The 13,610-nt window shown below is 44.2% G+C and overlaps 1 protein-coding gene across 3 annotated transcripts in view; it reads left to right on the forward strand.

The window, feature by feature from the left end:
- The window catches only part of LOC147010593 (alpha-taxilin-like), a 22,097-nt gene that overhangs the window by 2,812 nt on the left and 5,675 nt on the right, over window positions 1–13,610 (forward strand). Inside the window, exons 1-10 of one of the 3 annotated variants that reach the window (XM_085859870.1) lie at window positions 2,406–2,546; window positions 3,475–3,706; window positions 3,914–4,018; window positions 4,197–4,291; window positions 5,261–5,431; window positions 8,052–8,246; window positions 9,169–9,288; window positions 9,384–9,458; window positions 9,544–9,636; window positions 9,987–10,082. In XM_085859870.1, the coding sequence (XP_085715996.1) occupies window positions 3,532–3,706; window positions 3,914–4,018; window positions 4,197–4,291; window positions 5,261–5,431; window positions 8,052–8,246; window positions 9,169–9,288; window positions 9,384–9,458; window positions 9,544–9,636; window positions 9,987–10,082 (1,125 nt within the window). In that variant the 5' untranslated portion in view covers window positions 2,406–2,546; window positions 3,475–3,531. Of the gene's footprint in view, window positions 1–2,405; window positions 2,547–3,474; window positions 3,707–3,913; window positions 4,019–4,196; window positions 4,292–5,260; window positions 5,432–8,051; window positions 8,247–9,168; window positions 9,289–9,383; window positions 9,459–9,543; window positions 9,637–9,986; window positions 10,083–13,610 lie in introns of those variants that run through there. The other 2 variants (XM_085859867.1, XM_085859868.1) reach the window with 2 other exon arrangements.

Genomic DNA, 13,610 nt, shown 5'->3' on the forward strand with positions numbered 1-13,610 from the left:
ACAGCGTGAAGCCGAGAAAGGTGGGAGGCAGGAGCACCAGCCCAGAGGGGAGAGCAGTACTCCATCAGGCTACGGACAAAAGCTTTGTAAGTGGTCAGGAGCTCAAGAGGGCCGAGGAAGGACTTTGCACGACGGAGGATTCCCAGTCGGCGACTGGCTTTTGAGGCGAGGTTGGAAATGTGACTTTCCCAGGAAAGGTCATGGCAGATAGTGAGACCCAGAAGCTTGAAAGAAAAGACTTCTTCCAGAGGATTGTTGAGAAAGTGGATGGGGGGGGTTTGTAAACGGTCCTTTCAAAGAGACATAGTGAAAGTGTGAGATTTGTCTGGCTTGAAAGACATGTTCCACGTGTTGGACCAGTTTGTGATTTTATCCAGATCTGCAGTGAGCGAAGAAGCTGCTGCTTGCCGGTCTGAGGGATGACAGATGGTACGGCAGAGGGTGGAGTCGTCAGCAAAGAGAAATAGAGGATTTTCCAGAGAGTCTGAGACTTCCCTCCATTATTGATTTATTATTTATTTCCCATTGCACTTGAAACTACTTTTCAGTTCAATATGGGGATTTATAGGAGTTTATTTATTTGGTACAGAGTTGAGGCTTGTGGAAGCTTGCACGAGCCTTGACTTTGCATACAAAAATAAATGCAGTAGAACTCTGACATTCGTGGGGGATGCGTTCTTGAAAACTAGTGCGAATGTCGGGGAATTGTTTCATTGGGAAAATGGGGTTTAGGTTCACGGTGGCTTGTGATTCATAAGTGAAAATTAAAAATGTTTTTTAAGAACACTCGTCCCCAACATTAGTTTCGTTAACAATGCTTCCAAATAATACAAACAACAGTAGGTGCTGTTAAATTTTATTTCCTTTTGATGTGATAATGACTATCATGTGTCAGAATCCAGTGAACTCTTCTGGAGAAGACGCCGGTGAGAGTGCTGAAGTCGTGCACCGGAGGAGACGCATCTACTGCACCACTCATACGCTTAGGACCCATGATTGATTTGAGAGAATGAGCACAAAAGTTCACGAGCACGAGGAGTCGCAGCCGGTCAAGGCCGCGGAACGAGAAGAAAGAGTTAGGCGTCTAACAAGGAAAGACGTGTTGACTCGGGAGGTTACCAGTTGCTTATTCCGTTGCGATTGCCAGAGAGAGAGAGAGAGAGAGAGAGAGAGACGTGCACTCGACTCGCCTGGTGGAGTGAGGAAGAGTCATTAATGTTGATGAAGAACCTGACCAGGATCGTAACCTCAGCCAAATAAATTGCTTTAAAAAAAATTAACAAAAGAAGATAATTATGACGTCATCGGTCACGTGATGTGGAACCATGTTGGAAAAAATGAAAAAAAAAAACTTTGGACTCTATCTCTGAAACTGCTCCATGGAAAAAATTGAAACTTGGCACAAGTCGAGTACTTCCCAAGGGGAATAAGTGTTGATAATGACGACGTCATCGACGTTTCCTTTACGATGTCTTAATTGCTTACGGCAAACGCTTTATCCGATCCGTATGAAAATTATTGAGTGATTCAGGGATAAATTGGTGGAGAGAATTAAATTGATGATGTCATCGGTCATGTGGTTTGGTTTACTATATCCATGCGAAACTTCATGCACATAATCGACTAGCCTTGGCGAATACAGGGCGTAAATATTAACCTCATCGGTCACATGGTCTGGCAGGCATTTTTTTTTTTGAAGAATAAACCTTGAAAAAATCATCTTCTCCAGAACGGCTTCACAGATCGAGGGGAAACTTCACACACGTGTGCCACAAGTCTTGGGGATGCCGTGGTATTCACAAAAACATCATGGGTCACATGGTTTGGCAGCCATATTATTTTAAACGTAAATCTGAAAAAAATTATTTCTCTTGAACTGCTTCATCGATCGACGTAAAACTTCACAAGTATAATGTAGTAGTCATGGGGAACGTATGTTAAAAATTTCAATGTGATCGGGCCCGTGGACTTGCAGCCATAATTATTTTTAATCTGCTTTTTTTTTTTTTTTTAACCACATTATGAATTCAGTTTTACAAAGAGGATGTCATGGGCCATGTGTCTGATCAAAGCAGGTTTGTATTAAAGTGTGGGGCTGTAGCAAAGTATGGGGGGGGGTGGTGTATAGCCCAACTCCTCTCTCACAACTCTCTAACCCCCCCCACCCCCACTCCTCCACTCCCTCTTTGTTCATCAACTCCTCAACCCCCTCCCCCTAATAACCCCCACCCCGACGACAATAATTCCCCCTCCTCCCCATAATCCCAAGAACTCTCTTCCCTCGCCCGACCTCCAACTCTCTGCACAGGCAGGATGGCTTTGGCCCTTGAGGTACTCGCACTCACCTCTAAGCTGTCTCGAGGTATGCACACTCACTTGGGTTTGAATCTCATTCCAGCTATAAACTGCCATCCTGGTGTTTCACATGACGGGTGATTCATCAATGTGTGTGCCATCCCTCGGTTGGATGTGAAAGCTGGGAGTCCAGTCTGCAGGCATTAGTTGGTGGATGTTAAAGATCCCACGGTGTCTTTCTCAAAGAGTAGGTGAGCTATCACCGGTCTGACAAGCTATCACTGACAAGACCAAATTTAAAATTCCTGCCATGACATGACGGTAGAACCAATGCACTGCATAGAGCATGATGAAGCTATTATTGTATTAGTGGGAGGAGTAAGGGGTCATCTACTTGTTATGCATGCGTCGGGGATGGGGGGGGAGTGTAAATGAGGGTGTTTGGGGGGGAGGGGTGGGGGAGGTGAATAATCTGCGGTGGAGGACATTAGTAGACAATGGACAAACACATGTTAAATGGAAATTGAACCTGGGTTCCAAGTTTCCTAATCCAAGGGTTCAGTTGAGAATACAAACAGGCCGACCCAGATAGTTGAGACGAGAGAGACAGAAGAGATCTGCACAGGACATTATCATGGACCACTGCCCAGTGCCGGTGTGCAATGGTCCCAAATTTTAACAGCAAACAACTGCAAAGTTTTCCCTGGTGCCTCACCTGCGTCCATGAGGTCCTTCGGTTGGACCCTTAATTGAAGACAGTACCTGCCTGCTTGCTTCAGTTTCCACAGGTGGTGTCTCAAAGTCGGTGGACCAGCACCCAGAGACAAACTCCAAATTCCTGCCCCGACTATTACTGCCATGGAGGCAATGGCAAACCACTCAGTGTATTTGCTTGCCCAGGAAACTGCTTCGGTGACAATGGTAGTCCCCTCTACCCCAGGAAGGGTATAAGATTGATCCGAATCCTCTCGCTATTTGCCTGAACCACATGTTTTGTATTTTGGAACTCGTGTTCTCAGCTTTTTTTGTCCATTATTGCACAAGTTTAAGAATAATTTGTTCAAATCAATGAACCAAAGCAATTATTTTGTTTTCCTCATGCTTTAGACCTCTGTAAGTACAAACATACAATTTTGGTGCTTTAATAACTTTATAGAAAACGTTGCCGTGTTTGTTTAGACTGATTCCGAGCCGATCACTGAGATCGCGCCTGCAGCGCCAACTGTGGAGACGAGCATGAAGGAAATGACGAACGATGAAGTGCACGTGCCCCCTGTTGACGAAGAGAACCACGAGCTCCTTGTGACGGTCACGGCAGGCAAGAAGTCCAAAACCAAGCCGGAAATGGACGACAAGGACGAAGAGGTTGTCAGCAATGGAGCAGAGACCATGAGCAGTACAACTTCACCAGGTAAAAGGTCGCTAGATTCTTGCGCCGTTGAAAATCTGCTCCTGTCATCTGCATTCAATGAGATTGAAGTGTTTGCTGCAATGTGGTTTTCTCGTAAAACATTTTGAACTTTACGATGTTGAAGTTACATGTTACATGAACCAAGGTCCTCCTGGGGAGGGGTTTGAAGCAGCAGCCATTTAGTTAAAAAGATTATTGAATGTGCAGCCACACAGCAAGGAGACTGTATCGGAGACAACCCGATCGGCATGATTCAGAACGAGGCACACCAACCGGTATCGACTTCAGAGAAGAAGAAAAACAAAGGTCTCGGTAAGTAGTTAAAGCAACGGTCTCCGATGGTCTGTCATCTTTGGTCGCGATTGCCCGTACCGGCTCAGAACTCCATTTATGCTGGGTGTGCACGACCCCTCGTCTCCACACCTTGACATGGTTTCACCGTCTTGTTTTGCTTTACGCCTTATACTATGCTTCTCGTCACTCCCTCAAGCAGGCAAGGAAGTGACGCTGCTTATGCAAGCTCTCAACGTGCTCAGCATGCCCGAGGAAAAGCTGGCAGCGCTCTGTACCAAGTATACACAGCTGGTCAGTCCACATGTGCACATTGCATGCCATTGTGCGGCGCCATTTTGAGAAGGTTTTGAATGACCTTTTTTGGGGGGGGAGGGGGAGGATAGACCTCATTTTTTTTTCCCCCTTGACGTTGGCATGAACAGGACGTGTGCTGGAGAAATGACGTCCTTCCAAACTGCTCGGGGAAAACGCTTATGACTAATGTTTGTGCTTGTCAATTGTGACATCACCGAGGTGCACGGTGATGCTGTTTTGAATAATGTGTTATAACGCTGTTTGAAATTGTTTGCTAACATGCATGCGGTCGAGGTTGCCTGGCTTATCATTTTAATACTTCAAACTGTTAAAAGCCTCCCCCCCCCCCCCCCGAGAAGAACGAAAAACTCATTTGAGGTAGAATTGAGAATTTGGCTTCAGATTTGCCACGTTTGGTTGGTTGCCTTCCTGGCTGTGATACCAAAGGTGCTTTTGATTGGTGTTGAACATTTTGAAGTATCTAGTCCTCTTGGGTGAGAGCTGTGATGCTTGGGTTGGTTTGGCTTTTAAAAATCATAAGATGGTGTAAAGTGCTGGGATTCTTTTTCTTTCGGATGCAGAAAAAGGCTGCGAGGTCGCATTCGTCATTGGCTGAGAGCAGGGACGTGCCATTGATGCAGTGCCCTCGGGAGGTTAGGGCAGGAATTTGTAATTTTTTGAGGGTACCGGTGATAGCTCCCTTCATCTGCGCGAAGGACACCATGGGATCTTTAACGCCCACCAACTAATGCCAGGAGACAGGACACCCAGTTTAATGTCCATCCAAGGGACAACACATGCATTGATGAATCACCCTGCTTGCGAAACACCAGATGACAATTCGTACCTGGATCAGGATTCAAACCCAAGTTAGACAGCTTAGAGGCGAGTGTGCGTATCTCGAGGCCATCCTGCCAGGCAGTGCTGGGATTCATTTGCAGTGACTGCAGCCCCTTCCCGTTTCAGTTGGAGGAACATCGCACGACGCAGAAACAACTAAAAGCTTTGGAGAAGCGACAGGCACAGTTGGTGAAGGAAAGAGACCATCTGCAGACCGAGCACAGCCGTGCCGTCTTGGCTCGGAGCAAGTTGGAGAGCCTCTGTCGTGAGCTGCAGCGGCACAACCGCACGCTCAAGGTGCCTTTTAAGAAAATTTTGATGAAAAAAAAAATTGCTTTTAGCTATGAAAGCAATCATAGTCTTTGAGTAGCAGTCAATAAAATTGTGTTGGTACTCCAGCAATTACTTGACTTGCAGCGCTAACACTCCACGGTTAATCTGACTCCATCTTGTCCTGTTTCTAATGAGGTGGGGGGGGGTATGGTGGTTGAATTGGGCTGATTCTGCAATCTAGCAATTACACATTGCACCAATCTTTTATTGGCATAATTATATAAATGAAAACAACAAGCTTAAGGCTGTCAGGGAGGCTTAGGAATAAGTCATGTTCTCATTCTTCTTTCAAATGACACATTTGCACGAGTCATCCCCAATTAATCGCAATTCGCAACATACTTCACCTGCACTTTGAGTGTGAACATGTTCCGGTCAACCTTGAAAACGTTTTCCGATGGAAGTCCAGTGGATTTGTCGGGGCCTGCTTGGTGATAAAGCAGCGCATTCAATACTCCAGCTCGTATGGGATTTTTTTTTTCTCCCCAAAATGAATAACATTTCTCGGTCTGTGGACATTCGGTCTGTTATCGGACCCCCCCTTCCCCCCTTGCATCACGGCCTGGACTCTTACTTCAACAATCACTGAGCTACATTTTGAGACGGATTCTTCCATCATTTCTTGCATAATGCATCCTCTATCTCCTTCAAATTTAGTCGTTATTGAGCTCAATTGTTTCGATGTGACCCACAGACTTCTCTATCACGCTGGAACAATATGTTTGTGGACTCTCATTGCTCCAGAAAACCTATTTCCACATCCCGAAGACATAGGATACCCATTTGTTGCACACCGGATAACTCCATGCATCACGGTCAAAACGATGGAAGGCCCGAGTGCAGCTGCTCGCCCATGTTATTGCACGGAATGCTCGACTCGAACTGTGCTGGTTCTTGCTCGACATCCAAATGACTTGCCAAACTATTTTGTCAGCATCATGGAGGATTTGACCACAGTTTTGATTCCCTGCAGTGTTGTACTTGATGATTACGTTCACCATGATTTATGGGCTTTGTGAGCATGATTGAAGTTGTCTTTATGGACGTGCCAACTCTGTGGCAGTTGATTTATTATCATTCCTTGTTGAAACTTGGAAAACTCCTCCTGAGACCACATATGATGAAGCTGCTTCCTTCTGTCTTCCTTCTTCTGTCTTTTTTCGTATGTAGCACAAGGATGTGGCATAGCGTCATTCTCTGAGGGTGTGGTTGTGCTGCTGATGCAGTGCCGTCTATACGTTGGGGCAAGAATTTGTAATTTGACCTTGTTGCCAGTGATAGCTTGCCTGCTCTTCACGAAGGACACCTTGGGATGTTTTAACGTCCACCAACTAATGTTGGCAGACAGGATTCCCCATTTAATGTCCATCTGAGGGACACCATGATTAATCACTCTGTCTGTGAAACACTGCGATGACAGTTTATAGCAAGGTCGGTATTCAAACCCAGACTAGACAGCTTGGAGGTGAGTGGGCGTACGTCTCGGGTGCTCAGCCTTTCTGCCAGTTCTGTAGCCCATAGCGGGGTTAAGCATTTGGTTCACTCTGTCTGTCTGCTGACAGACATCAGCCGATGATTGAGGAACGACTTGATTTCAATTGAATTTTATATTTTTAACAATGGAACATTAATCGGAACATAAACCTGCAGCTTAGCCAGTATCTTGGCTCTGAATTTGGTAAATTGTATGGAATCTCATCCTGAGTGTGCATGCGCACTTACTTTAATCTGGTAGTTAAACAAGTTTGAAAATCATTCCAAACAGGAAACTTACTGTTTTTAGGGACATAATAAAGGACACAAACGGGCACGAAGAACTAATATGTAACATGTTAAATAGGATTGTGTAAATGGCCAATGCTTCATCGGCAGTGAACTTCTGAATAAATGTTTGTTTGTTTTCGGACAGCCTTTAAAACATGAAACAAAATTTAAATTTAATTAAATATTTGAACAATGTGCAACACAAATCGCCTTGTTTGCACTCCCAAAAGCCTTCAGTGTCGCAGTACTGTAGTTGCGGGAGTGGGGGGGGGGGGGTTTACGCTGTCTCAACCAATCAAATTTGCTGCATGTTCTGAGGGCGGAGTAACGGTGACATTCAGACAAAAATGACGGTGGTGGCAATGCAACCACAGAGCTAACTTTGTTGAAAACATTTTTGTGTAAATGCATAGTTTTCTCAAAGATCGTTCCAAAATCGTCAGTTTCTCCAAGAAGTGTTGGCAGAAGGTCCAGCTCTGTGCTGCTCCGTTTGATCCATTGGCTTTATTCGGTTGCTATCGCGCCTATTATTTGAAGTTCTTGAACAAAGTTAATATAGGTTGAGCTCGTAAATGCAAAGCAAGAGTTGAAAAAGACCCTTCCCATGTCCTTTTTTCTCGATACTGCATTGGGTAAGGTGTTTGATGAACTCTTTTTAGTTTTTATTTTAATTGCCCCGCCCCCCTCCCCACCCCAATTACAAAAACCCTACACATGGACAACTGTTTTACATTTATAAAGACATGTCAGATAACTTTTCCAAGGATAAAATGGAGTAAAGTTGGAGATGAGGCCATTCATGTCTCTGCACCGTCACTAGGAGGAGAATGTTGTGAGAGCACGTGAGGAGGAGGAGAAGCGCCGAGAGGTGACGGCTAACTTCCAGACCACGTTGGCAGAGATCCAGGCACAGATGGTCCAGCACAACGAGCGAAACACCAAACTGAAGCAGGAGAACATCGATTTGGCCGAGAAGCTCAAGAACATCGTGGAGCAGTATGAGCTGCGAGAGGAGGCGAGTATCGACCTTGTTGAGGAAGGGAACAGATAGATGGGCAGGACCTCACATATACTGTATATCCCAATTATTTTCATTCTTAAACTCTCCAAGTAACAAAAGGTCAAGGTAAAAGAGTGCAGGGGTTGAGGATTAAAAGCGTGTGCATGCGCGTGTACACAACTATCATCTGTATGTAAAGTGTACAGATCAAGGATTTTTTTTTTTGTATACATCGACGAGGCTCGTGGAAGAGCTTAGTACAAGTACACTGAACGAATCGGGATGCATCAGGAAAAAAAGGAACAGCAGATAAACGGAGGAAATTCTAACAGCAGAGCCGAAGGCCAAGACAGAGGGAGGTGGACAAACGGGAGAGGATGCACAAGGTGGACAAGATGGATACAAAATCATTCAAATAAGAACAGGAAATGTACTCTATCTTTCACAAATGAAAGTAGCATGTTGGAAGACATGGCAAGAGAAACATTCCAGAGGCAAACAAAAGTTGGAAGGGGAAAGAGAAAAGGCAAAGGGATCTGGGTCAATTATATACTTTAATCATAGTACGAGTGATTCATTATAGTTTACAAACATCTGAGGTAGCAGTAAAATGCATTTGTCCAAGATCGGGTGCTCTGAGGGAAGAGAAAGCAGAAAATAACTCCAATAATTTACACAAGCAGTTCTTTTGAATCTCTCTCGGCAATGCTGGTTCAAGTTGTTTGCTTTCAGGTTGGCTGTCATTCCAACTTGAAATCAACAAGACTGAGCATTTGGCAATGCAGAGGCTTGCTGGGGTATATAGATGACAGTAGATCAAAAGGAATGATCTGTAATAAAGTAGTTCTGTGCATTTGCACGCTCGCCTACACAACCTTTGGGAATGGATGAGATGAACACATAGGATATCTGCTTCCCTCTCCTTTTCTGACCCCAGCATGTTGATAAGGTGTTCCGACACAAGGACTTGCAGCAGCAGCTCATGGACGCAAAGCTGCAGCAAGCCACGGACCTTCTCAAGGCGAAAACGGAACAGCACGGCAAGGAAAAGGAGGTGGTAAGTGGTGATTCCAGATTGTCGGTGAGGCCACACGCTCGCCCATTCCAAAGTCGCGAGATCCTTAAGACGTGTTATCTGTGCTTGTCACGCAGATGCTGAAAGAGGTTGTGGCCAGTCAAAGAAAATGTGAACTCATGAAGCAGCAAGAAGTCCAGCTAAAGCAACAAGTAGGTGCCTTTTTAGCCGTAGGTCTCGTTTTGACATTTTGAAGGCACAAGGTGACCACTCCAATGACCTCATTATTTACCGCAGCTCTCTTTGTACACCGAGAAGTTTGAAGAATTCCAGAGCACTTTGTCCAAAAGCAATGAAGTTTTCAACACTTTTCGTCAAGAAATGGAAAAGGTATGGTAATTTGCAGTAAATGATTCACGGGGCCAATCAGTGAGATCATTGGATTGACATCTTATAGGTCGAGTTCAAATCCATCCAAGGGGAGCACCATGAAAGATTTGGATTCTAAGCTTTGAAAAAACAAATTTATTCTAAGGAGAATTATGGTGGGGGAGGGCTTTTTCTGGTCAGCTCTTAAATGTCTCGAGGAAATTTCCAATGGACCTAAAAAGGACGGTACCACCCAAAGTTCCAGAATCTAAGATCCCTGCTCTGACCTGTTGAACCCTTTACAGCAGCAGTAAGTTATATTTGTTTTGCGAAGATCAAAGGTTGCCAAAATGCTCTTTGTAATCAATCAGATGACAAAGAAAATCAAAAAGCTGGAGAAGGAAACGAGTGTTTGGCGAAACCGATGGGAGAGTAGCAACAAAGCATTGCTTGACATGGCGGAGGAGGTAAGGACGTTTTTATTTATTTATTAATCTTCTGACCTACAAGTCGAGCTACTGATGATGGAAAGGAATATACACATTGCTTTATGCTGGCAGGATGACTTAGACTCTGAGGCACGAACACTCACCTCGAGGCTGTCTCGTCTCTGTTTGAATCCCGACCCAGCTGTAAACTGTCATCCTGGTGTTTCACAGGCAGGGTGATTCATCAGCGTGTGTGCACCGTCCCTCGGTTGGACGTTAAACTGGGCATCCCGTCTACCAGCATTTGTTGGTGGATATTAAAGATCCCACGGTGTCCTTCGCGAAGAGTAGGTGAGCTATCACCGGCACCCTGACCAAATTACAAATTCCTGTTCTAACCTTGAAGGCATCAACGGCACATCTGTGCTGTCAACCAATGATGCCACCTCGCAGCCTTGTGCTGCATACGAAAAGATGATGCACTTTGTTCTGTTTAATTGAACTTTTTTCTTTTTGCAACTAAAACGCTTCCCATGTGTTAAGGGTCTTGCAGCATGCTTGACCAACGTCCAGATTATTGAATCATCGACAATTGGCTCTTGTTCTTTCAGAAATGTGAAAAGTTGTTTGCAAGTCACTTTAAAATTACACATCTCTCCACCGTTCTGCAAGGACGAACATTTGCAAATATCGAGATGGGTGCAAATTAGTGATGTTGCTGCATGGACAACTCGAGGGGGAGCACTCGGTAGAGTGCATAACCTCCGCTGCCAATACTGCTGGGTCACTTAAGTGAACCTGATATCCTATTCATTGTAGGTCAAAACGGATCAGACTACTGAACCACGATTGAATAAACTAAACTAGATCGACGTGCATGTAGAAATGCCAAAAAATAAAAATCGAAATTTATTTGAAAAAAAAAGGTACAAAATTTCTGGGTTTTTTTCTCTCAAACAATTTTTTTTTGGGGGGGGGTTGGAAATCATTTAAAACATGTAGAAATGCAAAAAAAAAAATTCAAATATTTTTCAAATAAAATTGAGATTTTTTTGAAAAAAAGTTGCAAAATTTTGTTGTTTTTTTTTTTTTTTCTCTAAAATTTTTTTTTTTGGTTGGAAATCACTTAAAACATGTAAAAATGCAAAAACAAAAATTCAAATATCTTTTCAAAATGACCGCCATATTGGACTTTGGACCAAGTCCAAAATCTAATGGCATGATCCTTGGACCATATCTAATCCCCCCACCAAGTTTCATCGAAATCCATCCAGGAGTTTTTCCGTAATACTGTTCACAAACAAACAAACAGACGGGTGAAAACAGTAACCTCCATCCATCTTCGATGGCGGAGGTTAAAAATGACAGGGTTGTTACATGATGGACAAAATCACCATTTTTTTTTCTTTTTTTTTCAACCAAAGCAACATGTGGGCTTAAGGATTGAAAAAATAAAAAGGTCATGCTCCAAAGATATTTGATAACTGTGACATAATCTCTTCATGTGTTGTCGTGTCCAGCGGGGTTTTAAACCGTACCTGGACGGATGGCAAAGCTTCTCCCTTGAAGGCTATAACCGAGACTCGGAGATTAATGCGCGCGTGTTAACGGGGCGTAATGGCGGAGAGACTATCCACCCAGAAGCACAGCACAGGGGCGCCACACCAGAACAGCACAAGGCTACAGTTTCTTAAAAGGAATACATTTAATGAAAATAAATGAATATTTATAACAGACAATAATTCAAAAGGTAATAATAAAGTAAATAAATCTGACAGTTGAGGCGCCTCTCGCACAGACTCAAATGCAGACAAAGGGAACACTAAATGAAAAGAAAAACCTTCCCTTTTAACTATTCCTGTACTTAGCTTGGCCCAGAGCTGATCCTTGTGGAACTGGAATTGAGGCGCTTCTATCCGCACAGGCAGACGCGCGCAAATGGCGCTTCTCTCGTAGTGGGACTAACACACGCCAGGCATTCCGCGAGTGGCACTCCACATCAAGGCTCAAAGCCCCAGTGTAATGGCTTTATGTGCTCCAATCGTCCTCACCGACCCGACCAAGAGCAAAAGGCCAGCGTTTTACTTCACGCGAGCAAAACCGCCTCAACACAAATTCAATGGCCGTGTCGTCCTCCTCGGTGTGCGCTCACCCTCCGCTCTCACCTCTCCAAACAATGCGTCTCGTGCATCGACTCTGATCATGGCACTCCACCAAAAGCATGCAAGCCACCCTTTTCCTCTCGCTCGCTCTCCTCTGTCCTATTTTGTAGGAAACCTCCCACAACACGCAACCAACCTTCCTCTGACTTCGATCACGCCGATATATATCCTCCGCCTCTGGGGCGTGGCCTGCTCGCACCAAACCCGGGAAGGCGGGGTTTCTGACGTCATGCCCATCAATTGCCCCTTGGGGGCGTGACTTCACTTGTCAACCTTTGAAGGTGGGGCTTTCTGCCCGCTGGCACGTTTGCTTATTCCCTTCGCATTCTGCGAAAGGTTGTTTTGGTCGGCGTGTATTTATTTATTTATTTATTTGTAATCTTGTGATTCGTATAACTCAAAAAGTATTAAACCGAATTGCATGAAATTTGGTGGGATGATTGGTTATTAGCCAGGAAGCATTCGATTAGATTTTGGGATCGTTCGGGTCAAAGGTCAAGGTCACAAAGGTCAAAATCGTCTTTTTACGATAACACGGTCAATTTTTATTCAATTTGCATGCAACTAACGCCAAAATGTTCAGAATTCAACGCCTCATCTTGTGATATGCAATATGACACAATGACGCCCATACTCTTGTTACCGGTTAGGGGTCAAAGGTCAGGGGGGTCACGACCTTGAAAAATATGCGGTTTTTGTCATAACGCGGTCAATTCTTGTCCGCTTTACATGAACCCATCACCAAAATGTTCAGAATTTAATGCCCAATCCTGTGACACAATGACGTCATAACACGTCACCGGTTGGGGTAAAATGTCAGGGGGGGGGTCACGCCCTTGAAAAATATGCGGTTTTCGGCATAACTCAGTCAATTCTTATTCGATTTGCATGAAACCAGCATCAAACCAGTTCCCCACACTCCTACCAAGAACAAAAAAAGTAGTGGCGGCGAAGGTATGTGCTCTATGAGTGCCCGTTCTAGTTTCAGGGATGTGTTCCCCACCTTTTTGCTGATCTTGAAATATAAAAACAAAGGGAAAAAATCACAGAGAGGAATCACATACTGGGGAACTTATTCTTACTCCCGAGGCTAATTAACACCGCACTACCCCTCGTGTGGTGACATGTAACACTTAAGCTCACAGGTTTCGCACTTGCTCACATCGAGATGCCTCTTACATGCCCACGGACCAAGCAACTCCACACAATGCTGTATTCCCTATTAGATTCTTCCATCTACCCCCACAATCATAACTATATATATATATATATATATATATATATATATATATATATATATATATATATATATATATATATATATATATATATATATATATATATATATATATATGTAAAAAGCACTATACGTTCGGCGGTCAAGCCATCCTTCGGTCCATGAAGA

Source organism: Eptatretus burgeri, chromosome 16, assembly GCF_056783735.1.
Source record: "Eptatretus burgeri isolate ZD-2024b chromosome 16, Ebu_testis_v1, whole genome shotgun sequence".
NCBI lineage: Eukaryota > Metazoa > Chordata > Myxini > Myxiniformes > Myxinidae > Eptatretus > Eptatretus burgeri.